Below are 27,443 nucleotides of genomic sequence, written 5' to 3' on the forward strand. Positions count from 1 at the left end.
AGAGTCTCAAGCTCGGACTTGCTTAGCTGTGTAGAAATTAAAGGTCGTTGGGCCAAAAGAAGTGGAAAAGACAATAAAATATAATTTCACCCTATAAATGCATTTTTTTCATTTCTGCTTCATCTTTTCAATCATTGGGTTTTTCTCACATCTAACATCTTGGATAGCTTATCATTGCTGCCCCTCAAACCCATTGATGCAGGAGCATTCAGGGGTGTAGGGCATGTTGATGTTATAGCTAGGTCAGATCCCTTCTAGGGCTGACCTAGCATGTCTAAGTGACTAATTGGCCCTTGGCCTTATTCACGTCCCATATGCAATAATCTTAATGTAACATGTTGAGGCTGGGCACTAAACACAAAGTATTTAATTGTAATTAATTCCTCTCCTTGGAAGCTGACCTAGGTAATTTGGAAGGCTATGTCTCATATATATGTAAAGTCAAATTCATTGTAACAACACATCATTCAGCGAATACTTCTATACACAGCGAATACTTTCTCCTTCAGCATTCATCAGCAAATTACCCCAGTGATCAACGAATATCATCTGAAGCTAGCGAATCATCTCCTAGAGCAACGAATCACATTTCAAGGAGAGCGAATCATAACTCAAGAGCAGCGAACTTCTTTCAGGTCAGCGAACCACCTTTAGGGACAGCGAATTCTATCAGTGGCTGAGCTTCCTTCAGTGAATGGTGTTCATTCAAGCATAAGATCAATTCTCAGCTGTGCTCTTGTTGGGATTCATCTCGCTGCTGTTCTAATTGCTTCAGGTGTTGAAGCAGATTGTAAAGTTACTTACTGATTATTGCATAGTAAGATCTGAGATTTATAGCTGGGTTTTTCACCTCCAAGAGGGAGGTTTTCCCAGGGTATTTTGGTGTTCCATGTGTGCATTGATTTGATTATCTGTTATTGCTATATATTTTGTTACAGTCTGATCCAAAATTAACAGGGCAATCCTGTATCACCCAAAAATATTGTAATGTTAATTTTGTGATAAGGTAGGTGTGTTAGATAATTGTCATTGATGTTAAAGCTTGATGTATAAATCAGTTTTTATAGTTGCCAAGAAAAGAAAGCAAATCGCAAAGCTGGCCGCCACTTTTAGAAGGAAACTAGAAAAGAATGTTTGAGGATATGAGTTGCCAAGAAAGGAAAGCAAATCACATAAAAATGGTGCCACTTTTAGAAGGAAGCAAGAAAAGAATGTTTGAGGATATGATAGATTAAACCCAAATCTGTTTTATTTCATAAAGACATAAAAAGAAAGTTTTTAAAAATCTGATTTTTGTCATTAAAAGAAAGATTTAATGTGACATAAAAAGAAAGATTTAATGTGACATAAAAAGAAAGATTTAATGCAGATTTGATAATGTTTCATGATCAGATTTGGAAATCCAAGACATTTTAGAAATCTTGCATTTTGAGAATTCAAACAGCAACATCATTTTTAGTAAGTTTTATTCTTGAAGAGTTTTAAGGATATGAAAAAAAGGAAAGCTTTTTGTGAGATTATAAAAAATGGGAAATGCAGTTTTGAGTTGTGAATGTTGTTTTTATGATTGAAAATCAGAGTGTGTGATGAGTAGAGCAGGAATGGCAGATTTATGAAGATTGAGCAAAATACAAAGATGTTTTTCAAGCAAAGTTTATTGGAGGTCGGTGCCTCATACTGAGTCAGTGCTCAGAGGGAGTTGGTGCTCATGTTTGTTAGATCAGTGTTTTATGTGGGTTGTTGCCTATGGTTTGTAAGATGTTAATAAAAGCAATATTTTGCTGTGGTTTTTTCCCTTGGGGGTTTTCGATGTAATTTTTGTGTTCTTACATGTGTTGTTTGCTTGATGGTTTTAAAGTTATATTTGCAGATTTGAAATACATGTTAAAATTCGTCCTAATACTGATTCACCCCCCTCCTCTCAGTATTAGTGTGTGCTCTTCAAGGTGAATTAAAATAAATGCAAGCATATATAGGTCTCCATGTACCTGGGAAAGTGCTCAAGGGGACATAGGGGATGACAATTATTTAATATTTGTGGCCTATGTTCAATGGCAATTGTAATTTTCAAGAAAAGATACCCTTTTCTATCATTTATAATACTAAAATCACAAAAATACCCTTATGGACGTGGGAACAAGGAAGGGGAAGAGTCGTGCACTCATATTTATTGAATGGTTACATAAAAATAGGGAAATACAACTTTTTAGGCACTCACTTGGGAAAATTGAAAAGGCAACTCTTTAGGTGGCCTCTTGGGGAAGTTGAAAGGTCATCTATTGGCTATGAGTTGCATTTTGTGATTGCAATGTGCTGCTGTCTTAGAGGGGGTGCACATAAGAGTGCTATAAATAGGGGCTTGGGATAGAAGTTTAAGCATTGTCTTAAGGCTTGAGATAAAGCGTAGTAGTAGCTTAAGGGGTGTAGAAGAGTATCTTGTAGCTCCAACTTGCATAGTTGTAATGCCTAAGTGGCTAATATTTTATATTGAAGAATTTGTATTTAATTTTATTGAAATAGAAGGCAAGCTATTTCTTGCAATTTTTCAAGTTATTCTCTTTGTTATGCTATGTATGAATATTGGGTGGATTAATCTTAGGTAGAGTAACTGTATATCTAGTGTAATAGAGCATGCATTTGGGTGTGTATGGGGAGTCCCCTACATTAGTGGTATGTGAGTGGGAGTTCTTGAGCGCGTAGATAGAGTGCAAAAGGTGAGGCAATCTGGCACTAGGATCTATGGGTAGAGTATGTGAGTTTGTCACTATCCTCCAACAGAGGTTGAGGTTGGGTAGAAGGTGCACATAGTTCCTCCACTAAGAGAGAGTGGGTAGTGGAAGTGAGAGGTGTGTCTTCTAGAAATCTTTGTTGGGTAGAGGATAGATGTATGCGAGTTTGTTGCAGATGTATGTACAAGTTGCAAGAGGAGCTATGTAGAAGATTTGAGGAGCTAAGGTTCTAGAGGTTGTGAACAGATTGCCGAGTGAGGCAGTTTGCAATAAAACTTGATAGTATTGATAAAAGGATTTGTATTGAGGATTTGAGAAGTTGAAGATGGAGAAGTGGAAGAAGAAAATGGAATTCGTCATTGGATGGATTTTGAGGATTCGTGTGCTTGAGAGAAGAGAGAGGAAATGAAGAGATATAATGATAGATGAATTTATATAGTTGCAACAATAGGTTAATGAAATACAAGCAAAGATTGAAAAGTTACCACAAAAGAGAAAATAAGAAAAGAAAAGTGGTGTGGGTCATTTTTCTAATGATACTTTGAATGCAAGAATAAAAGAAAAAGCAACAGAGTGTGATGCATGTGACACTGACGAAGAGGATGAATACAAAGTAATTAATGAACTTGAAGCTGATGGATGTGTATTGGAAGACGTGGAGGACACATTTATAGAGGGTGCAGTAGCCAGAAAAGAGAATCCTTTAAAGGACATAGATGAATGTGAAAAAGATGATTTACTAATGCAGATTGACAAAGAATGGGATGAATTAATTGTAGTTGGAGCAAAAGTTTCAGCAAAAAGTGACGAGATCAATGAAGATGAGGATGTCATCTTAGAGGAAATTCGAAGAAACAACATCTTCGTAGAAGATGAACCTGAGAAGGTGGAAGAGATTGTAGTGGAGGCAAGTCTTGTTGAAGGCTTGCAAATATTGATAGAAAAAGAGCAAGGTGAAGAAAGAGTTGGAGTAGTTGATGAGATTGTAGTAATCAAGGTAGAATGGTTCGCATCGATTGAAGATAAGGGAGCATGTTTTTGGGAAGGCATGATAGAAGAAAAGAAAGAGGTTGCAGCTGTGGATGGTGTTGCAGTAGATGAAAATGTATCAAAAGTTGTGAAATGTCCTTTGGAGGGAATGAGGATGATGGAGAGTGTGCAGCAGCCAAGTAGAGAGAGGTTGGTTGTAGAGAAAGAGCATGCTAGTGTGATGTATGTTGAGGTGGTGAGTGCAGAGAAGGTTGCAGAATGCATTTGGTGGAGGTGGTTGGACATGGGTGGGATAAAACCCACAAAGAAGAAAAGAGGAATGTTGAGTTGTGAGATGAGGAGGGATTTTGAGTGTAGCAACATTTGGAGGAGGAGGTTGGATGATGGTGGAACAAATTCCACATTAAGGAATAGCTTGTAGACCAGATATGGCGGAGGAGGTTGGCTTATGGTGGAGCTAATTCCACATCAAGGAAGATGAGAGCGAAACAAAGTTTTCAGAGAAGGATGCTTATTCCAGCTAGAGGAGAAAGAAGAACCAGTTGGAAGTACTTGTTGCAGTGATGGAGTTTACTGAAGATTGTTGGCAATTTGAAAGGGTGGCTCTACCATCCAACTCCATTTTGTGAGACCAAGCTTACAAATTTTTCCTACCTTGGTGTCATGTTGTAAACATATGCCCCACGACAAATGGGGACCCCCACTTTTTTGCTTCTTAGGTTAGTAGTTTTGCTTAGCTTGGGAGTAGTTTTAGTCTCTAGCCTTTGTTTGGGTTTTGTAATGTCTTGTCAGTCCGTGTAAGTGTATTGATCAATTCTCGAGTTGAGTTAGAGTGCAAGGTTTACCCTTGAGGATGTGATCAAGTAGTCGGTCCAAGTCCAAAATTCATGAATAAACTTCAAGATTGGGAATTGAGAGCGAAATTGTGAGAAATTTCACAAAATGCAAAAGTTGTCAAGCAAAATGTTGTAAAAAATGTTGTCAAGGAAAGTCGTCAAGAGAGTGAAATTTGGAAAATACTAAGTGTGGAAAAATGAGAAAAAATCCAAGGATGTGATATCTTGATAGGGAAAATTTCTTGTGAAGGTTGGATTTTCTGACCTTGACAAGAGAGGAAAACAAAGAAAATTATGGGAAAATCCTTGGACAAAATGCAATTTGCATGTGAAATCCTTGTTTGGAATATGGAATTCCAAGACGAAATGTTAAAATTCCAAGCGGAATAGGGAATTCCTAGATTCAAAAAATTAAATCCTTGGTTGAGTACGGAAATCCAAAATTGAGATTCAAATTTCATGATTGAAATGTGGAAATTCACAAAATTTGTTTGAAATCCTTGTTGAAGTGTGGAAATTCAAAGTTTAAATAAGAAATCCTAAGTTCAAGTGCGGAATTCCAAAATTAAAATCAAAATGCAAGGGTCAAACATGGATTCACTAAGTCCTAATTTTTCCTTAGGTAATTCATGGAATTCCTTGTCAAATTCATCATAGCATTCATTTGTCCTTGCATAACAAGGAATTGCGCTCACGAGTCCTTGAGCAGCTTGGAAATGCATTCACAAATCCTTGTCTACCCTCAAATGCGCTTGTCCACCTATGTTTAGTGCCCTCAAGTCCGGTTGTCACCCTCTCATGCACCTTCAAGTTTGGAACTAATCCTTGACAACCTCTCAAACACGCTTCTTAGTCCGAAACTCCTCATGTGTGCCTAGCTGTCCTTGGATGCATGTTAATCCCGCTAGGGGAGAGTTAAAGAAATTCGTCTAGCCAACTTGAGGAAATAGAGCAAAAAAAATACAAAATTCTTGCCTAGGTTGACCTTTTTAGCAAAGGAATTTGCAATTTCCAAGTGTGTAGCATATATACAAGGAGAACAAAACGTCATTCCAAAGCAAATAAGGAGCAGATTTAGTGCGAGTTCCAGCAGATCAGAGGTAATTTAAGGGCAGAATTCGCTTGGAAGAATATGCAAGAGTGATTTTTTTTTGAATTTGAGTGCTCAAACTTGCATTTATATCATTCAAACAAGGCAAAATCGATGAATTAACCTAGCCGACCTGAAAAATCATGAGGAAATTTGAGATGTTAATTTGAAAACATGATTAGGGCTGGCTGACCTGAATGTGGATGGAGGAAATTCGAAGTTGCACATTAAAAACAAGTAAAAATGCTACCACGGTCAACCTCTTTGTCAATTGATTTCATTTCCAAGTGTGGAAGATCCTATATGAAGTGGTTAGACATGGAAAATCCAAAACATTCAAAACTCCTTCTTAGTGTCAATTTAGCGCCCAGGTGAAGTAGTAGGGTGCTAAATTGAGGTATCCTTGGAAAATTTAACAAGTTCAAAATTCCACCAAGCATGGAAAACAACACCCTAGCCTGAAGGAGGGCGCCAAAATCACCAATGCAAGGATAAATGCTTCAAGATGAAATTTCCTCCATCAAAGTCAAAATTCCATGTCCAAGTCAAGAAGTTGAATTTTTTTTTAAGGCATGGAAATAATGAAATTCCTTCATCAAGTGATTTCCACGCCCAAGTCAAGGAATTCAAAATTTTCCAAGGCAAGGAGGAAATTGAAGGTCAGGAATGGATTGAAAAAGCAGAAAATCCACCCGAGAAGATTTAAAAAAAATCCATTTTTAGACATCAAATCTCATCTGAATTTCAAATTTTTTGCAGAGTTGGATTCGTGAGAGTTCTCTCTCGTGGACTCGAGGCCTAAATTTTAGGAAAGTTCCTAAAAAATAGGAGATGTGAAAAATTGGTCAAAAAGCTCCCTGCGGACATGATGAATTCAAAGAGCACAAAAATTCCTTCCTCAAGGAACAAATTTCTAGAATTTCTTCTCCAGTTCCAAAATGTGCCCAAGGTTGGAAGCAAGACGTAAAAATCAAGGTTCAAAATTCAAAAAAATTCCTTCCTAAAGGAAGAATTGCATGCAAGAAGAAATTCTAGGAAAGTGAAAAAATTGACTGTGTTGTGGAAATTCCTTCCTTCATGACAAAATTCTTGGAAAAGGTGTAAAAATTGACTAAGTGTTGGAAATTCCTTCTTTCACGACATAATTCTTGGAAAAGGTGAAAATTTGGCTGTGTTGGAAATTCCTTCCTTCAAGATAGAATTCTTGGAAAAGGTGAAAATTCAGCTAAGTAATGGAAATTCCTTCCTTCACGACAAAATTCTTGGAAAAGGTGAAAATTCGGCTGTGTTGGAAATTCCCTCCTAAGGACAAAATTCCAGGAAAGGTGAAAAATTGACCAAGTGTTGGAAATTCCTTCCTTCAGGATGATATTCTAGGAAAGGTGAAAAATTGACTAAATATTCTAGGAAAGGTGAAAAATTGACTAAGTGTTGGAAATTCCTTCCTTCAAGATGGAATTCCAAGCAAGGAAGAAATCACACCCAAGGATGAATTGAAGATAAAATTTGTAAGGCAAGGAAGAAATCAAAGACGAATTGAACAAGAAAATTCCCCTTGGGAAAATTTTTGAAAAATCCATTTTCGGGCATAAAAAATCATCCGAATTTCAAAATGATGATAGTTTTGGATTCGTGAGATAATTTTCTCTCTCCTAGACCTTGGAACCCTAATTTTGAAAAATCCCTAAAAAATAGGAGATATGCAAAATTGATGGAAAAGCTTCCTCGGAATAAGTAAAATTCAAAGCTTCAAGAAAATTTTTCTTGGGAAAGTATTCACTCTCTAAGGGTTTCTCACCAAGTGGCAACCGGGTCAACGCATGATGAATTAATGGAGCATCTTTTGCATGCAACCGTAGCAAGTGGAGGTGATGGTGCATTTATGGCATGATGGGGCAGTTTTGCATGGAGGAATCTTTATTGCACAATGGGCGATCTTTTGCTTGAGGGTGCATTCATTGCATAGTGGACACTTTTTGAATGTAATGGTTAATTAATGCTTTATGGGTGCCATTTTTGGTAGGATTGTAATTAATTGTATATGGGCATAATGGGCATTTATTGTTGATTCCCACCTTGTTGCATCATGTGTGGGGACTTTCAAGGAAAACCCTAATTAGGGTTTTTATTGGTGTAAATAATTATTCATCTTGGATATTATTACACCTTACTTAAGTTTACTTAGGAAATGCATTTCATAGTAGTTTGGGTATGAGACACTTGGGTGTTTGTGCCACATTGGGATATTGTGTGTAGGAGAATTTCCACCTTTTGTGGACTTATCTTGTTGTTACATTCCACATTCAGTGGGTGATCCACCTCATGTGGAATATTATATTGTTTCTCCTACCCACCCACACCTATTTCCTACCTACCCTTGTTTCTTATTGAACCACATGTCATGTTTGTGTGCTCAACCCATATAGCCTTGCCTATATAAGCAGACTCATATTCATTGTATGTAACGCTTGATGATCCAGTTGATCAGTATTTTCATCTTGATAGAATATAGTTTATTTCTATCATCTATTTTGTCTCTCTTGTACTTTTCATTGAGCTCTTGATCTTGGCAAAATCTCATAGTTTTGCATGTATCCAAGGCATGAAGTGTATATAAAGGGGTGACCCCCTCATTTGTAAAGGAGGAGGGAGATTTGTATAAAATTGTTGCGATAAGTTTTTGAGATAATAACAGTGAAACATTGTTCTCTAATGGTGTCCACTTCTGTTATTTTTTCAAAATTTGCATGGTTTCACCTTCCTCACTTAGAGTAGAATTTTATTTTCTCAGTTGCTGGATAAAGTGCTTTGATTTCAATGAAGAATTTAATGGTGTTTGATGAATTTCCATGGTTCATATTTTTTGCATCTTGTTGATTATAAGATGTAGTGCAAAGTTAGCCCGAACCCCCAAATTTATGCTAAGTTCAATTGTGAGTAGTTGTTTGGATTGCGCCGTGTTGGCTATTCAAATGCACTTTCTCAATGTGAAAATCCTTCAACATCCTTAGAAGATTGCACCGGTTCTTGCGGAGTTGTAGTTAATCTTGGCAAAGCAGAGCTTGGTTTATTTGGAATTTGTCCACTAGAGCACTATCCATTGATATCACTGCCCTTAGGAGTAGATTTAGATCTTCTAATCCTTTCCCCTTTAATTTTAGTCCATTCCAGTTCAATCTGTTCGAAGCAGAAGCATCGCAGAATTGCCATATCCGATGATGAAGTTCCATGCCACAACAAAGAAGTGAAAGAACAATCCAAATGTAAGGCCCCATGGATTACTAGTAAAACATATCAGCCAACTGAGTCACGTTTGTTGCACGAAGGAACCTGAGTCACGTTTGATCTTATTGCAACCTTAGCATACGGTTTAACTTTGATCAAGAGAGAGTGAAGTGACCGTTGGGAACTTTATTCTGTGCTAGATGCTGTCATAAAAAACACGTCAACAGGCCTTTATTTTGTATTCAAGGTCTATATAAGGCTTGACCTTTTCATTTGTAAAGTTAATAATTAGAAGTTAGGAGAAGCAAGTAGTAGTAGCAGTAGTGTTGGTGTAAATAATTATTCATCATGGATATTATTACACTTACTTAAGTTTACTTAGGATAATGCATTTCATAGTAGTTTGGATATGAGACACTTAGGTTTTTGTGCCACATTGGGATAGTGTGTGTAGGAGAAATTCCACCTCTTATGGTGTTGATCTTGTTATTACACTATCATATCCACTTATTGTGGAGTGATAATTCCACCTTCGGTGGGTGATCCACCTCATGTGGAATATTATATTATTTCTCCTACCTACCCACACCTATTTCCTACCTACCCTTGTTTCTTATTGAGCCACATGTCATATTTGTGTGCTCATACATATCCCTAGCCTTGCCTATATAAGCAGGCTCATCTACATTGTATGTAACAATTATTGATCATTTTCTATTGATGAGAATACAGTTTATTCTTGTCCTATATTGTGTCTCTATCTTGTACATTTCATTGACCTCTTGATCTTGGCAAAATCTAACATGGTATTAGAGCTATTTGGGGCTTCATTGATTCGTCTTGAAGAGGCATTATTGTGACGTCAAGAGGCAGATCTGAGGAGCAGCATCTTTTGGAGGCATCCTAGACCAGATCCGACCTCACCATTGCGTCCGGAAGGCCATTTCCATGAATTTTGGTTATAAAGTTGGCCTATGTTGGTGAGAAAATTTTTTTTTCCCCAATTTTGCTATATCGTACGGATTTTCAAAAAATTTATATAATTTTCGAGAAATTTTTTTTTTTTCATTGTCTGAAAATTATTTTTCGAAAAAAAATTAAAAATCGAAAAAAAATTGAAAAATAAAAAAAAAAAAAGATTTTTTGGGGGGTCCGCAGACCCCCCCCCGTGCTCGCCGTACCTGTCGTTTTGCAGGTACCTGCTCTGTGCGCAGTTTACTGCCTGTGCCGCCCGCAGAGTACCCTGCGCCTCGTCCACTGCGCCGCGCCCGTCCTGTCAGCGCCTCCACCGCCCGCCGGTCCCTGCTCCGCCGAAGACAGCCGAAGCTCCTCCCGCAAGCGGCCCCCGCAGTGCCGTCTCCGCCTACTCCTCCGCTTCGGCACTGCCAGCACCGAGGGCCTCCGTCCCCCGCTCCCGGGCCCGGATCTCCTCTCCGGCGCCGGCTTCCGCTCCCGGCTCGGCCAGCTTCCCCGCCACGCAGCAACCAGAACGGAGGACCGCACTCGCCACGTGGCAGGCGGCCACTGGCTCGCGGGTAAAACCCTGACACGTCGGATTTTCCGTACAGTGACACGCAGAAAACCGTACACACAGTCATCAGTATGGACTGCCACATCAGCAGCCACATCAACCTGCACAGTCAGCATTTCCGTACAGTACGGAATATACAGTCAGCTTGCCACGCAATCTGTCCGTACGGTACAGACGCCCAGTCAGCAGAGGGCGAAGTTTTTGCGACGGTCATACGGCCGTCAAATTTAATCGCGTGATTTGCTGACGTCAGCACCACATCAGTAGGGTTTGAAAATTTTTGGACCCCCTCTCATTTGCATTTTTGATTTTGCAGTTCAACTTCAAATGGCCATAACTTGCTCATTTTTGCTCCTTTTTGGGTGCAATTTTTTTTGAAATGGGCTAGAATTTCGTGCTCTCCGCAGTGGTGAAATAATTTTTTGATTTTGATGCACGGATTTTTCAGAAAATGCAGTTTTTGGTGACTGTCCCTGAGTAATCCCAGTTTTTGCAACTTCAGAGGCTTCGTTTGGGGTTATACGACCTCCTTTTTAGGTGCCGTTTTTTTTGAAAGTGCGTATTTTTTCATCTACTTTCACATGATGCTATCAGATTGATGTCATTGTAAGTAGAAATTGTACTTTCAGATCTTGGCCATTTTTGGCTATTTTGGTACTTGTATATTTGCTTGAATCTCAGTTAGATTCATTGCACTATTGATTGAAGTCTCTTGTATCTCATTTGAGAAGTTGTAAAATTTGCATCATAAGTCCACTTTGTCTTGTTTTGCAAATGGCTCATTGTAATCGCACTAAGTATAAAGTGCCAAAATCATCACTTTAGGGGGGGTACTTTGATTGATTGAATTTGGGAGGTGTCTCTTGTGCTTTTGTGCTCTTGTGTTCTTTCTTTTTTGTTGCTATGGGTTCTTCTAAGTTTCCTCTCTTAACTCCACATAACTATGCTACTTGGAAAATTGATGCATGGAGTAAACTTATGGAAAAAGGACTCACTCATTACATTGATGGAACTATTATTGCTCCAGCTGATCCTAAGGTTGATCCAGTTGGTCACTTAGATTGGCTCACTAAAAATATCATGGCAATTGGTACCTTAAGAAAGTATGTATCAAAGGATCTCATTTTTCATATTGAGAAATGTACTCTAATCAAGGATGCTTGGCAAAAGTTTCAAGACTTGTATGGTCAAGTTGATGAGATTAGGGGATATCAAATTGATAGTGATCTCACCATGTTAGATCCCAAGAACTCTGATACTATACAAGATTATGTCACTAAGGCAAATGAGTTGAGGGCACAACTCAAAGATTGTGGCATTGATAAAAAGGATACTCAATTGATATTCAACTTGATAGGCAAGCTTCCACAAGAATATGCAGCATTTGTTTCTAGTTTCCAAACTCATAGGATGACAATGGGTTCAAGCTACAAAATGCCTACATTTGATGCTTTCAATGAAATGTTGATGATGGAACAAACTAAGTTGATAAGCATGGGCATTCTTAAGGCTTCTTCTAAGTCTCAAGCATTAGTGGCAAATCAAGGAAACAAAGGAAATCAAGGAAAGGACAACTCAAACAAGAAGAAGTGGCAATCAAAACCTAAAGAAAAAGCACCATCTTCTCCACAACAAGGAGATTCATCCTCTTCCAAGAGAGATAATTCACCAAAGAGGGAGAGACCTACTTGTGCTTATTGTAAAAAGATTGGTCATGAGGAACATCGTTGCCATACTAAGAAGATTGATGAACTCACACATATCATCAAAAAGCATAACATTGATTTGCCTAAAGTCTACAAGAAGGATGATTCATCAACTTCCACTTCCTCACATTCAAAAGGAAAAGGGTAAGCATTCATGGCTTCTACAAGTGGAAAGACTCACTCTTTTGGAACAAGAAAAGGAAAAGCTCTATGTGCTACTATCAGTCATGATTCAGAGAGATGGCTTCTAGATTCAGGGGCTTCTCATCATATGGCATCTTCACAATCTATGTTCTCTACATTTGAGCCTTGCACCATGCCACAGATTTTGATGGGCAATCATACATACATGGATGTGATTGGGAAAGGATCTATTGACATTGGGGATAACTCCTTCAATGATGTGTTGTGTGTACCCCACTTGACAAACAATCTCCTTTCTATCTATCAAATCACACATGGTGCAACTAAGAGAGTTGTGGAGTTCACACCTGACTCAGTTTTCATTAGAGATATGGAGACTAGAGCTATCATTGCAACTGGGGTGGTTGATCATGCATCTCGGTTATACTCCTTTTCAGATTTTGTTGATGATGATGATTTCACATTTGATGATTCTACACATGATGATCACACTTATTGTGATAGTTCAGATTTTGAGGAGAACTTTGGACACTTGAACATGGGGATTCTCACATGTGAACCCGTTCTTGAGTCTTGTATTTCATCTCCTCATATTGATATCACATCACCTATTGCACCTGATGATGCAGATAGTGCGACAGTTTTGCCTTCATGTGATTCAGTGCAGCAGGATATACATTGTCTTCCAGCTTCAGATTCATGGGATGATTACATGACAGATATTACAGGTTTATTTGTGGAATCCTACATTGCAGATTTGGGAGACATCATTGATGACATTCATCTTCTCTTTGATGAAGATGATCCTTCTTCGATTGTTGCGAGGGCACACTCTGACCCTCTTGTTCATTCTCTACATGATCATTCTTTCGAGGTTGACATGATTGTGGATACTTATGTACAGCAGTTGGAGGAGGTCTCTTTATGCTTTGAGGAGACACATGAGTCTTTGGATATTGCTCTACATTCATCTTCATTAGATGTTGGAGTTCCTTTTTCAGCAGTGTGGCACAGTTTACCACCTTTGGAAGGGGTATCTTTTAGCATCGACATGGGGACACTTGAGCAGTTTTCAGAGATTCCTTTCATCATGAGTTTTCTTCATACATCTTCCCTTCATGATTGGGGAGACTTCATGGATACACCTTTGGTTTTGTTTCTTCCTAAGGGGAGGAATGTTGTTCGACGTTCGTGGAGCAGTTTCTTCATACATCGAGCTTCTATCATTGGTGCAGATTCTTCATTGAGGGAGGATCACAGTTTGACTTCTCTTCTTCTCTCATATGGGGGGGACTTTTTCCTCACATGGGATTTTGTTCCTCACATACTTCTATGAGAGTTCTCTTGTATAGCTTTCATCTCTCTTTTGGGGGAGGGTTTTTTCCCATTGGGTTTTTCTCTCTTTCCCCACTTTGTGAGAGATTTCATTGCATTAGTTTGCATGCATTTGCATTTGTTCATGGGTACCTAACATGGCCTCGTAGCCGGGACCCATCTTGCATTGCTTAGTTGCATTGTAGACTTAAGTGCATTCCCCTAAGTTGCACTTAAGGGGGGGTGTTGGTGTAAATAATTATTCATCATGGATATTATTACACTTACTTAAGTTTACTTAGGATAATGCATTTCATAGTAGTTTGGATATGAGACACTTGGGTTTTTGTGCCACATTGGGATAGTGTGTGTAGGAGAAATTCCACCTCTTATGGTGTTGATCTTGTTATTACACTATCATATCCACTTATTGTGGAGTGATAATTCCACCTTCGGTGGGTGATCCACCTCATGTGGAATATTATATTATTTCTCCTACCTACCCACACCTATTTCCTACCTACCCTTGTTTCTTATTGAGCCACATGTCATATTTGTGTGCTCATACATATCCCTAGCCTTGCCTATATAAGCAGGCTCATCTACATTGTATGTAACAATTATTGATCATTTTCTATTGATGAGAATACAGTTTATTCTTGTCCTATATTGTGTCTCTATCTTGTACATTTCATTGACCTCTTGATCTTGGCAAAATCCAACAAGTAGGAAAGACAATAAATTGTTGCCAAGACTATGTCGAAATTGATTTTCATTGAAGATATGGTGGATCTTTATGTGCGGTCTCTACATTTTGCATGGTTTCTACTTCTCAAGTTTTAGTTAAAGTTCATGATTGTAATGTAGAAATGTGAAGATGTTTGATTGAATTCTGGTTTATACCATTTGTAGTTTGTTGGTTTGCAAATTGTAATGTATGGTTAGTCTAATCCTAATTTAGCACTAGTTTGATTGTGGATGTTCATTTGGATTGCGCTTGTATTGGATATTTCGATGAGTGTTGTACAATATGAAATCTTCAGAGATTGCATCAGTTTTGTGTAGTTGTTTCCTCATGGCAAAACAAAGCATGATTTATGGAATCTATGTATCTAAGCATTATATGTTATTATCATTGTCCTTAGGTTTAGATTAGATCCTTTAACCCTTATCTTTTTGTCTTTTATTTGAAGTCCGAGTCAGTTAATATTCCAATTCCAGCTAAGCGTAAGTCCGTTTGTGATATCAGCAAAATCACATCATATACTGAGTCTATCCATCATAAAGTTACATTGTTCGCATTGTAAACCTTGGGGTGGCCTTATTTGATCACATAGTTTAGCATTTGAGGTTTCCTTGTTCAAGAGAGGATAGAATGCTTGGTATTTTATTCTGTGTTGGAGGGTGTCACAAAACATGCATCAACAGCTAGGGGTTTGATGTAGGAGAATTTAGGGGTGTAGGGCAATCCTGCATCATCCAAAAATATTATTTATTGTGATAAGGTTAGGTGAATAAAAATAAATGCAAGCATATATAGATCTCCATGTACCTAGGAAAGTGCCCAAGGGGATATAGGGGATGAAAATTATCTAATATTTGTGGGCTATGTTCAATTGCAATTGTAATTTTCAAGAAAAGACATTTTTCTACCATTTATAATGCTAAAATCACAAAAATACCCTTTTGGACTTGAGAACAAGGAAGGGGAAGAGTCATGCACTCATATTTATTGAATGGTTACATAAAAAATAGGAAAATACACCTTTTTAGGCACCCACTTGGGAAAATTGAAAAGACCTCTTTAGGTGGCCTTTTGAGGAAGTTGAAAGGCCATCTATTGGCTAGGTATTGCACTTCTTGATTGCCTTGTGTTGCTCTCTTAGAGTGTGTGAGAATTGCAAGAGGCATAAGAGAACTATAAACAGGGGCTTGGGATAGAGGTTTAAGCATTCAGAGTTGAGTTCTTCTCTCCAAAGATAAAGAGTAGTAGTAGTTAAGGGGTGGAGAAGAGTAACTTGTAGCTCCAACTTGTATAGTTGTAATGCCTAAGTGGCTAATATTTTGTATTGAAAAATCTGTGTTTCATTTTATTGAAATAGAAGGCAAGTTATATCTTGCAATTCTTTGAGTTATTCTCTTTGTTATGCTATGTATGAACATTGGGTGGAGTAATTTTGGGTAGAGTAACCCTTCATCTAGTGTAACAGATCATGCTTTTAGGTGTGTATGGGGAATCCCCTACATCACCTGTTAGGGCCTCCACTCCCAAACCCCCACTCATTATTGGGATCTCTTGTCATATTAGAAATTTGATTACAATGAAGGGGTGTGGGAGTGGAGACCAGAATTGAGAACTTAGAGGACTAATTTTATCAGCATCATAATATCATTGATCAATGATGAAGAATCATACTATCAATATCAAAGATTCAAATGTGATTATTAGAACCTCTCCTCAAGTTTTCACTAGACCACGGAAGAGGAAAATGTAAAGTGTTGTAAAATGAATCAATTTCTTTTTTTTTTTGGTGTAAGTTTTTTGTTTTTGTCAAGTCTTTGCCGAGTCCCAAGTTTGAGTCAAATTTTTGTGCTGCCGAGTCAAGTCCGAGTCCTAAAACTATGGATGGAACTAAGGAAGGGACAAGGAAAGGAATCTGAGTCCCCCTGTATTTTTGATAGAGTTTATGTGTGTAAGGTTGGAGGGGGCAAGAAGGGGTAGGCCAGAAGTAGTCAAGTGAGAAGTTACCTTGGATGGTGAGTGGTTAGCATCCACTATGCACAATAGTAAATAGTGTGCCATAATGAGGAAACTTCAAGAATTTGTGAATGACAGATGCAACAACTTGCATTACAGCGAGCCATGGATGGCCCAAGAGGAAGCAAAATTGATTTGAGATAGGTATAATGCTAAAGGAGATATCTAGAGATTTTTGTCCCACTTGGATAGAAAGGGCGATGAAACTTATGGATGGGATAGAGAGACTGTCATGCGTGCAGATAGAGATGTCAAAAGGACCATATACAGCTCTATACAGCTACTTGACACAGGAATTCCTCAGTGACTACATTGATCATGCTAACTGGATCAACCAGGGCACCATGAACAGTTTTCTGATTAACCAGACTAGGAATGTAGAGAGGGCCATCATATATGCTAGCAGGCACATCTGCAGAAGTGAAGGAGATGGTGGGTTTAAGAACTGATCCAACCTGAGGTGCTTGGGGTGGAGTGCACACCATACTGACCATGCTAGTGAATGTTGATGGAGGCAGTTGTTAAATAGGATGTTTAGATCATTGTGAAGACAACAGACAACAGACAACAGAGAAAAATATTTTACGAGTAAGCTTGATATGATGCTGAAGCAAAGTATGAGATTGAATATTGTAATTGTGTTATTTTGATGTAATAAATTGGAGATTTTTTTTTCCAATAGTTTTGATTCTTTGAGTGGCTTTAAGATCTTGTGGATGAAATCTGTTTTATAGTTATATTTATTCTGAGGTTGCTGTCCCATCCCTGTTCCAAATGAAATTTGAAGTTTCATAACAAGGATGGTCTTCTGAATCAGATAGTGATACAAGCCTGATTATTTTTTTTCACAAGTCAAGGCAAATTGAACCAATTGGGGGCTACATGGAAACCTGTCTAAACTTTAAGCTATATAACTGAAGCTGAGCTCTAGATTTGTCCTAATGTAAATACCACTTTTGGCTATGATATTCACCAAGCTCCAATGCTCCGCAAAATCAGAGGAAGTCAATCTGTGATTGTGTTAGTTTACGGGAGCCACCTTTTTTAGGCCATAGAGGATAAAATAGAATTACATTCTTCAAACAGAATTATCCTTTTACCGTGATATGAGAGTAAAGCTCTAGAAATCTGATCCCAAACTAAAGATTTTTGAAAACAGTCAAAATGACCATAAACATGGATAAAAGGGAACAAGAGATTGGAAGAGACTTTCACTTTTACATGCTTGCCAATTCTGATGGTCACGTAGAATTTGAACTTTGACAGAAGGGGACCGCAAAATTCAGGGATCACCTATATGTACCCGAGGTCCCAACAAACTCTCCATTCAATCTCTGCCATGTCCTTTGAAGCATAGATGCCTCCCTCATATTTATTCACTTTGGTTTCTTGCAATAGAATCAAGTCTGATCTTAACTCTAGGTGTTGCTTAACTACACATTGTTTATTATGGGCATCCATGCCCTTAACATTCCAAGAGGATCTGATTCTGATCCTGCATGGTTTTACTTTTGATTGTGGCATCATCCAATAGCATGTTTCATTGAGTTATTTTTTTTTTGGCTGTAGCACTTCTGCCGAGCCCCGCAGCCATTCTGTGCCTTTTCTGCAGTTTTTCTGTCCACATAACACGAAAGTTATCGGTCGTATGATAGCACAGTTTTAGAGCCAGATTAGGCGTGTCCATTTTTTTCCCTTTATCTAGTAAATACGTATTTTGCATTTTTGCATGGTTGCTAATTTCAAATTGTTAATTCTTTAACCTTGTAGTAGATGTTTTTTTCCAAAAATAAAGCTAGTGCCAGATCCTTTTCCTTTTGTCCTAGGAAGTATTTTTCTTGTGCTGGCAATATGTATAGACATTGTATCTTCAAGAATGTGTGCCATTACTTTTTTTGTAGTTTCGGATTGCTTATATGTGCTTTGGATGGTACAGGTTACTGCTAAAAGAACAAATGTTCCAGGAATGAAGCAGTTTCGAGGGCGAAGGTTCAATCCCTATTTTGGTTTCCGCCCACGAAGACCTTATATTCCGCCATATTTTTACTCTCCTTTTGGTTATGGGTATGTTACATAGATTGTCTGTTTTTCTTTGAAGGGACGCATGATTGAGCTTGATGCAATAGTTTTTACTTACTTGAATGGTTGCTTTCTTCCTTTTACTGACTTATTCTTTTACATTTTTAGGAAAATGCCTAGATTCAGGCGGCCCATGCGATACAGGCCTTACTACTGAAGGCATGAAAGTTTAGAGGGCCTTTACATCATCTATTATATGTTTCCTAATCAAAACATGATATATTCTTGACTTGCACGGCTAGTTGGCTATTACAATTTATAGAATATACAAAAGGATTTCATCTCAGTATCATGTTATTTACAATCTACGAGTGTTGGAGTTGGCTACATTTGATGTTGTACCTTTGTGATTATAACCGATCTAAGACTTTGAATTCTATAATAATTTACAACCTAGAGTGTTGGAATTGGCTATATTTGATGTTGTATTGTTGTGATTGTAACCTATCTAAAGTTTTGCATTTTATGAAGCACAATGGGAGACTTGCGCATCAGATCCATGCATAGCTACTGATCCTGTTATGCTTGCAGTTGTTTCCAAACTTTTTTCTGTTTTGAGTTATTAATATGCTCAACTTTTTGTGCTAATTCCATTTGATTTTTTATTAGACACTGTTTTTTCCTGCTGCAAGCCTTTGGTAAAAGAATGATATCCATTTAGAACAGCGGAAATCCCTGTATGATGAAAAAATGAACCTGATTTTTTTTTTCAAAGGGATTCTGTATTAAGGGATATCTAGTGTAGAGAATTTCTTATAATGAATAGTAGTCGTTGCAGTTGTTGACATGTGGGAGGGTGCTTTCAGTTGGCATTGGATGGATGAAATTATCATTCCAATTTCATGGATGTATACTAGTCATCTATCTTCTATGAAATGTGAATATAGTCGTAATTGTGTAAAAATGGGATAATTTAGAAGATGGCAGGGTCGATTTAAGAAATTTAGAGTAAATTCTGTTTTGAGAGCTACCAGAATATGTTTCCTTGTTGGAGCTGCATTCAACTATTAGTGCACCATATTGATCCTGACATTATGATGTGAGTTGCCCTTGCTGGGTAGGCACTCAAATATAGTACATAGCCTGCATTCTGGCCATATGTAAAGTAACAAGTAAATAAAATAAAGCAATATACATAAGCTACAAAGCAATCAAATAGTGTAATATAAGGCCAAAGATGTCCCTTGGCTTAGAGATACCTTGCTTTGACTGGGGCAGACCCCATGCTAGGTCGAGACACTCAAGTACGGTAGATGGCCAATAGGCTGGCCATATGTAAAGTAATTCAAAATGATATAAATGTACAGAATTGTACTTTGACTGATGTAGAGGTTTGATGACTATAAGGCAGTGTTCCACGACCCCCCACCCCCCTTCCTTTTTGGCCGCGTCTTGGAGACGGGGACCTCTCCGGGACTCACTGCCACCAAAGCGTCGCCTGAGACGTGGAGACGTCCTCAAGTCTCCTTTGGAGACATCTGCACGTCTCTCGAGGGATGGGGAGACGCCCAAACGTTTCCCGTTGCCCCACGAGAATGGAAATTTTTAAAATTAGTTCTTTTTTTAAAGTGACATTTTTGGGGGTTGGGGAGTAACCCTAAGTGGACGTGGGCTCTACCGTTTCCCCCAAAAAAACACAAAACCATGTTTTTTGTTAATTTCACTCTCATTTTGAAAGATTGATTTTTTTTCCAGCAAGCTGAAGAGGAGAAAAAACTTGTAGAAGGCTGATTGAAGGGGTGAGAAAAGTGTTTGTAAGTGTGATAGGAGTGAGAAGAAGCAAGAAGAAGAGGAGGAAGAAGATTCTACAATATTTTGGAGAGATTTTTCAAGCACAAGGTAGGGTTTTTCTTGTTTTTTTAGTTTTATTTTCTGATTTTCAATGTTATTTTTGGTTCTTTGTTTGTTTAGCTTAAATATTTTTTTTTTTTTTTTTCTATTCATTTCAAAATGAGATTTGATGTTGAACTTGAGGGCAAAATTTAGAATCATTCATCATTTTGCTCTCAAGATTCAATCATTCATCATTTTGCTCTCAAGATTCAACATCAAATCTCATTTTGAGATGAATAGGAAAATAAATTTATTTGTTAAATTAAGTTGATTTTATTTTTATTTTGTGAAATGCAGTGTCAATTTCACAATGAGCTCCCAAGGCATGAGCGAGGTTGAGATGGAAATCCATTTTCATAGTGAGAATAATTCAGAATTTGAACCTGGAAAATGAGGGGGGTGACCATAGGGCTGATCCTGGAGCCCAATTTAGTTCTATGGCGAGTGCACCAACTAGTACAGGTTGCCCTTCAAAGTTGTTGGCACCGTATGCTAAGGGTCCTTTTGATCTTAAGTCTCCTCTCAAACAATTTGCTTCAAGAATATCAGTACAAGGCACATCACATTCAGGTGGGGGAACAAGGAAGTGGAAGTGCAACATCTGTGACACTGAATGGTTTGGTAGCATTAGTAGGGTGAATGCACACTTTTTTTTTTTGGGTAGTGTTGTGACCATTTCACACATCGCCCCATCGCAAATGGGGACCCCCCTCTTTTTTGCTTGTTTTTCGCTCGTTTTCGCTTTTGTTTTTAGGGTTTTGTTAGTTAGTTAGTTGTCTGGATTTAGGGCCAAGCCTTGGGGTTTTAAATTTTGCCTTTTCAAGCCAAAATCCAGTCGTTTTTGAGAGCTTTTGAGCTTCTTTTCTAGAATGCAAATTTTGAATGCAATAAATTCGCCAAAATGGTCTAATTTTCAATTGGAATGTTCATGCAGAGCTTAAATTTGTCTAAGTGTTGACCGTCAATGTGAATTTTTGTCTGATTGAATATTTTGACCAAATTTTGACTTTTTTGAATTTTGATCCTGGGCATTGGAATTGATTTGTTTTCGCCTCGTGAAGTGTTAAAATGTGAAAAATCTTGTTATTTTGGCCTGTAGGAGCAAAATCGCTCCTGTCCCTCAGTGAAGGACGGGAGCTCATTTTCAAATATCTCATCATCCTTGCAGAGTCCAGACAAATTTTACGTTTGAAGTGATGGAGAACGACGAGATCTTTCCATTGAATATAAATTGAAGATTTTCATGAGCACAGAAATGCCTCCAGGAACAAAATCGCTCCTGTCCCTCAGTGAAGGACCGGAGCTACAATTCAAATTTCACCTTGTCTTTGCAAGATTTCGAAAACTTAATGATTTGAGGACGTCCGAAGGAAGATACTTTGCCAAATGAATATAATTTGAGATGCAAAAAACGAAGGAAAATGACCTATATTGACTAAATCGCTCCTGTCCCTCTCCAAGGGACCAGGGCGAGGTACCTTGTAGCTCTCGTCCCTCTCCCAGGGACCAGAGCGATTTCCTTCATGTTGCAAAATCCAGACAAGGGTCAAGGCAAGTTTACGTTCAAAAACAAGGGAAAACATGAGATGAACGCATTGAATATAATTTGAAGATTTTTGGGACGTCCATAACAGTGTTAAATGCCTAGTTCGCTCCTGTCCCTCAGGAAGGGACCAGAGCGATTTTTGATATAATTGCTTTTCTTGCAAAGTTACAAATGATGTCGAGGCATGGACGAATAGAGTGAAGAAGGACGAGTCCGTTGAATATAAATTTGGAAGGTGACAAAGTGAAATGAAGGCCACAAGAGGAAGATCGCTCCTGTCCCTCTCCAAGGGACCAGGGCGATACAATGATTGTATTGCTTCTTGTTCATGTTTAAACCGATCCAAGTCAAGACGAAGGGTGGCGAAGACATTTTAGGACATCTTCATTGAGCGCAAGGTTGTAAAGGTCATCACAATGAAGAGATTTACACTCTAAGACCCATATCGCTCCTGTCCCTCTCCAAGGGACCAGAGCGATATTTCCATTAAGGCATCGATTTCAAAGGACAAGCAAATAATAAGTTACCAAGAGGACTTAAAGGACGTCATTTCACGCAATGAAGATGATTGCAAGTTGGTACAAACAAGAACAAGCACATAATGATGGACTTCGCTCCTGTCCCTCTCCAAGGGACCAGAGCGATGTTAGATGTATTGATCAATTCATGCAAAATTTACGTAAGGACAATATGTTGCAATGTTCTGGAGGGTCCATGGTATGACAACAAGATGATAAACAAGAGTTTTGAACGTGAAATGATCATCATTTTGAGCATAGAGACTAGATCGCTCCTGTCCCTCTCCAAGGGACCAGGGCGATTTGCTTTGGATTCCTTGTTTTGCTTCAAGATCAAGCTAAGTCAGGACGCCCTAAGATAACATATGCTCCAAGACATCGTTTGAAGATAATTTGCAAGGGTTTGAACGTCTAAACATCGCCAAATAATTTAAAAGTCTCCCATCGCTCTTGTCCTTTGGACAAGGACCAAGGCGATACTATCAAAAACACTCACGTTCCTTCAAAGATCAAAGTGAAGCGAGGTTAGGAAGTGCGAAGGACGAAGTTTGAAGGACATCGCAAAGGAGATCGAAGTTTAAAAGTCGCCAAGATCAAGGAGAAATAATGAATCGCTCCTGTCCCTCTCCAAGGGACAAGGGCGATGGTCCCTTTGATGCGTCCAAACACATAATAAAGACTAATAGAATAAGCGCAAAAGACACGAGCATAGGTGTTATTCGCCTTACAATGATATTTCGAAGGTCAAAGATACAAGATGAACATGAAGACATGGAGATCGCTCCTGTCCCTCTCCAAGGGACAAGGGCGATGTTAGACAAAACACATGACATTCTTTGAAAGTCACGTTAAGACAAGGACGCACAGGGTTTTAAATGGCATTTGGAAGATGATACAAGGAAAGGATCGTACCAAAATGGAGAATTTCAAGCAAAAACCTTAGGATCGCTCCTGTCCCTCTCCAAGGGACCAGGGCGATAATGGTCATGAGATGCACTTGCTCGCATAAGAAAGAAATTCAAGTTCGAAGGACCACCAGATGATCGATTTGGGACGTGGAAATGAAGGAGTTGAACGTTGAAAACGCAAGAATCATGCCAAAGATGGTGAATCGCTCCTGTCCCTCTCCAAGGGACCAGAGCGATGAGGTACGTCCCTTTATTTTCATATTTTTGGCACCAAATTAAACAATTCAAATTTCCTTGAATGCTAAATCAATTTAAAATTTGAAAATCTTATTTATTTAGCATTTAATATGGCGTTAAACATTTATTAATTATTTTGCCTTTATTAAAATCGAAATTTGCAAATTAAAAAAACGCAAGGCATTAATAATTAATTAATTAATTAATAAAAAAAATCGAATTGGAGCGCTCATATATGGAAGTCGGCCTTGTTATTTCATTGCAAATCATTTAAAAATCGTTTGAAATTGTTATATTTTATCAAGTCGGCCTAAGGGATAAATCGATTGCAAGCGCTATATAAGGGGAGTGGAATTATCATTTTCTACATCATTATTTTACCTTCCTTCATGCGAATTGAGAAGAAGTGAGGATAGTGCGAATATTATCCAAGGTGGCGTAGACACTTCAAAAGGTGGTGCGAGTTTCATTCATCCAAGGGTGGCGCGCTAAGTTATCAAAAGGTGGTGCGATTTCAAACCAAAGGTGGCGCTAGTATCATCTTGTGTGGAGTGCGAAGTGTGTTTGAAGAGGTGCGAATTCCATCCAAGGTGGCGTAAGCAATCAAAAGGTGGTGCGAATTTGAAGACCACACCAAGTGCGAGCTTGAGGATACATTAAGGCGAATTTGCTAAAGACTTGGAGATTTATTTGTGCGAACTTGAAGATCCATTTGAGACCACGTCCAAGGCGATAATTGAAGATCACGTTCTCTCCAGAGGTGGCGAAGTCAATTTTGAGGAGATCATATTGAAGATTATCTTATACCTCAATTTTGCCTTGGCAAATTTTGTTTTTGCATTCTAGAGTTAGCTCTCTATCGAGGTATGGCGATTTAATTGTTATTGCTTTATTCCTTCATCGTCATATTTCAAATTTTGAATTTTTGAATTTTAAATCTCTTGGCTCAATCGTTGTATTTTAGGAAATGATAACTCTAGAGACTTATCATGAGGTTTCCTAAAATTTATCTCTCTTATTTACGTTATTTATTGCAAAATCTATTTCTTATAATGAAATGTTGTGTAGGTATGGCGACCCCAAAGGCGGGAGCATCCACCAGTCGCTCGGCTCTCATGAAAGAAGATCAGAAGACCGAAGAAGTGGAGACCAAGATCGTGTCTAAGTGGAGCAACGTTGGAGATACAAACTTGGGGAACTTTAGCACAAAGAAGTTCCGGGAGGTCCCTTACATCGGCAAGCCATCACCTGTCGCCCGGAGAATAATAGAAAGTGGCATCATCAAGGCGGCCGGTTTTCCTCCAGCCATTCAGTGCCACGAGTTGATGATCGAGTGTGCCCGTCATTACAATCCACAGTCCAGGACAATTGTGTCCAATGAGAGAAACACTTTGGCGTACCTTTCAGAGGAAGCCATAAGTGAAGCTTTCCATCTTCCAGAGCACATGGACATGATATACAAGAGCATTGAAGGAGCCAGATCAGTATACGATGATGATCCAGATGCTTGCCTAAGCATAATCAACAAGAACTGGTTACTCAAGAGTCGTCCCCGTCTGAGCAAAGTATCGAACACACCACACAGGATTGATTTCCAAGAGGAGTACAGAGATTTGATTACTATGCTCAACAGAGTTACAGGAGCACCTCATGCCTTCTATTTTGAGAAATGGATGTTTTACTTCATCCAGGTGATTGTTCAAGGAAAGGGTACAATACATTGGGCTAGAATAATTAGCCATTGCTTAGACGTACAGTTGAGAAGACTCAGGGCTACTAAGTCCTTCCACATGAGTTCATACGTCATCTATGCCTTAATCAGGAGCGTTGAGTACGCAGGACTACCTCACAGAGGAGTGATTGGAAGAGGACCCGACGAGGTCAGAGTTTGTGAATCCTATACCTACTTGCATCATCCACCAGGGAAGAACTACAAGCTAATTAATGATACTTTCACGATGAACATCACAAGGACGTTGCAAGGAGGGATTCACAACAGATTATCTCAGGATGCCCAAGAATTCATCAAGAGGTACGGTGCTTGGTTCATTCAGTTTCCCAAGTTCACTTACATTAGAGTGCATGGATGTCCTTTACCTCCGTACATGTTGTCGAGGTACCCGACAGACAGAATTGTGTTACTTGAAGTAACAAGGCAGTTGGCAGCATATGTGAAGGCATTCAGACACAGACATCAGAATGGAGTTCAGGTACCTATTATTTTGGGTAATTCAGTTGAGGTATGTCCTAATGTCTTAGCCATGGATGACGCAGAGAAGGAGTTAGCCTTGTATCCTTTTTCATCTTTTGCTTGGAGGAATAGTTTTGATCCACATGGACATTTAGAGGAGACGGTCGGTAGAAGATTTAGACATGAGTACCAAATTGAAGATTTTATGATGAATCTCCTAGATGATCTCGAAGTGAAACGAAAGATACATTCTAGATTGCCTTTGGATTTCATCAGGAAATGTAAGATTTACAGAGTAGCCGACCAAGCTCAGGACAACGGCAGGCACATCCAATCTTCATATGATAGAGAAAGCAAAACAATAAGTTTGAATTGGAATGAGCCCGAGGCCGTGGATTTAGATGATTTGATGGCACCAGTCTTGTCTTGTACTCGCAGATGGGTAGACGTTCAACATCAGAAGTTGAGAGAACAGGGCATAGCCATGTCTTTTACTTTGGAAGAAAAGCCAGCCGAAGGTGGAGCCAGTGTTAGTGAAGGCAATCCTAATCCTAGGAATTCAAGTGAAGGTAACCTTCGATGTGCCAGTGAGGGCAATCTCCATTCGAGAGGATCGAAGAGAAAAGAAAGATCAAAAAAGAAAGAGCCTTCCAAGAAAAAGCAAGGTGCCAACAAAGATCAAACACCAGGTACTTCTTCCAGACCAGAGGATAGAACAGTTCGAGTGGAAGAGTCCATGGAATCGATGGTACAGAATGACAGACAGGAGGAAGAACAGGTGCAGCATGTTTCATCCGATGGATCTCTCCAAGACTATGATTTAGATAATGATAATGAAGTAACATCTCCTCCCAGACAAGAAGAAATAGTACATAAAGAGATTCAAGTTCAAGAGACAAGATCAAATATCCCAGATTGGTTGAAGGAAAGATTGACTAAGGTGATCGTAATTGAGGACGAGGACAGTGCAATTGATTTAGAGAGCCTTGTTGGGCGTTCACATATGACAACAGAGAAGAAGAAGGCTGCAAAGATGTCCAAGATGATTCGAGATGAGATTGGATCTAGAAAACTGCAGATAGCTACACCGGCAGCAGACAAATATGAGGGTGAGATCCTAGCAGAGGACTATCATATACAGACTATTGAGTTAGGACCTTCCACAGCAGAGCAGACTTTAGATGATGCCACCGACACATTTGAGGCATTGAAGGACAAGCTTAGAGAAGAAGTGGAAAAGAATAGAAAGCTTGAGAGAGAGGTCGGTGCATGGAGGACATATTTCAGTCACATCAATGAACCTTTGGGACGTCAGGATCCAGTTAGATCACCATTGCAGGCATTGCCCCTTCAATCAATCAATGAAGCAGAAAGATTCAGGAACCTGGTCCAGCGTACATGTGGTTGGATGGATAGATCTCACACGGTGGCCATTGAGTTTGTTACAAGGATGTCGAAGATCACCCATCAGGCTATCCAAGTTCTTGAGATTATTCACAGATTGATGGCAACAGTAGCTGCATTTGCCCATACCAAGGACGTTGTCATCCCTGTCTTGAAAGTTATAAGACACACATCCAGAAGAATTTTAGCACAAGAGAGGATCTTAGAAGGTGATTCTCACAGTTTGTTTCAGTGGTCAACCTTACTCCATATAAAGAGTGTTCTCTTTGAGGACATCAGTGTTAGATGTGGCCAAGTTTAGGAGGTGATCAATCCGATCCAGGACAGAGTATTTGAGGTACTTCGTACCATTCTTGGCAGAAGGATCGAGGTCGAGACAGATGTGGATTTACAAGAATTTGAGG

General features: G+C 38.9%; 1 protein-coding gene across 1 annotated transcript in view; it reads left to right on the forward strand.

Annotated features, from left to right (window-relative positions):
• LOC131033292 (polyadenylate-binding protein 2) overlaps nucleotides 1-18,816 on the forward strand; it is a 102,294-nt gene extending 83,478 nt beyond the window's left edge. Inside the window, exons 6-7 of the mRNA XM_057964476.2 lie at nucleotides 18,260-18,387; nucleotides 18,511-18,816. Of these exons, the coding sequence (XP_057820459.1) occupies nucleotides 18,260-18,387; nucleotides 18,511-18,559 (177 nt within the window). The 3' untranslated portion in view covers nucleotides 18,560-18,816. The remainder of the gene's footprint in view (nucleotides 1-18,259; nucleotides 18,388-18,510) is intronic.
• Nucleotides 18,817-27,443: the final 8,627 nt, after the last annotated feature.

The sequence above is a fragment of the Cryptomeria japonica genome, chromosome 10 (assembly GCF_030272615.1).
Source record: "Cryptomeria japonica chromosome 10, Sugi_1.0, whole genome shotgun sequence".
Lineage (NCBI taxonomy): Eukaryota > Viridiplantae > Streptophyta > Pinopsida > Cupressales > Cupressaceae > Cryptomeria > Cryptomeria japonica.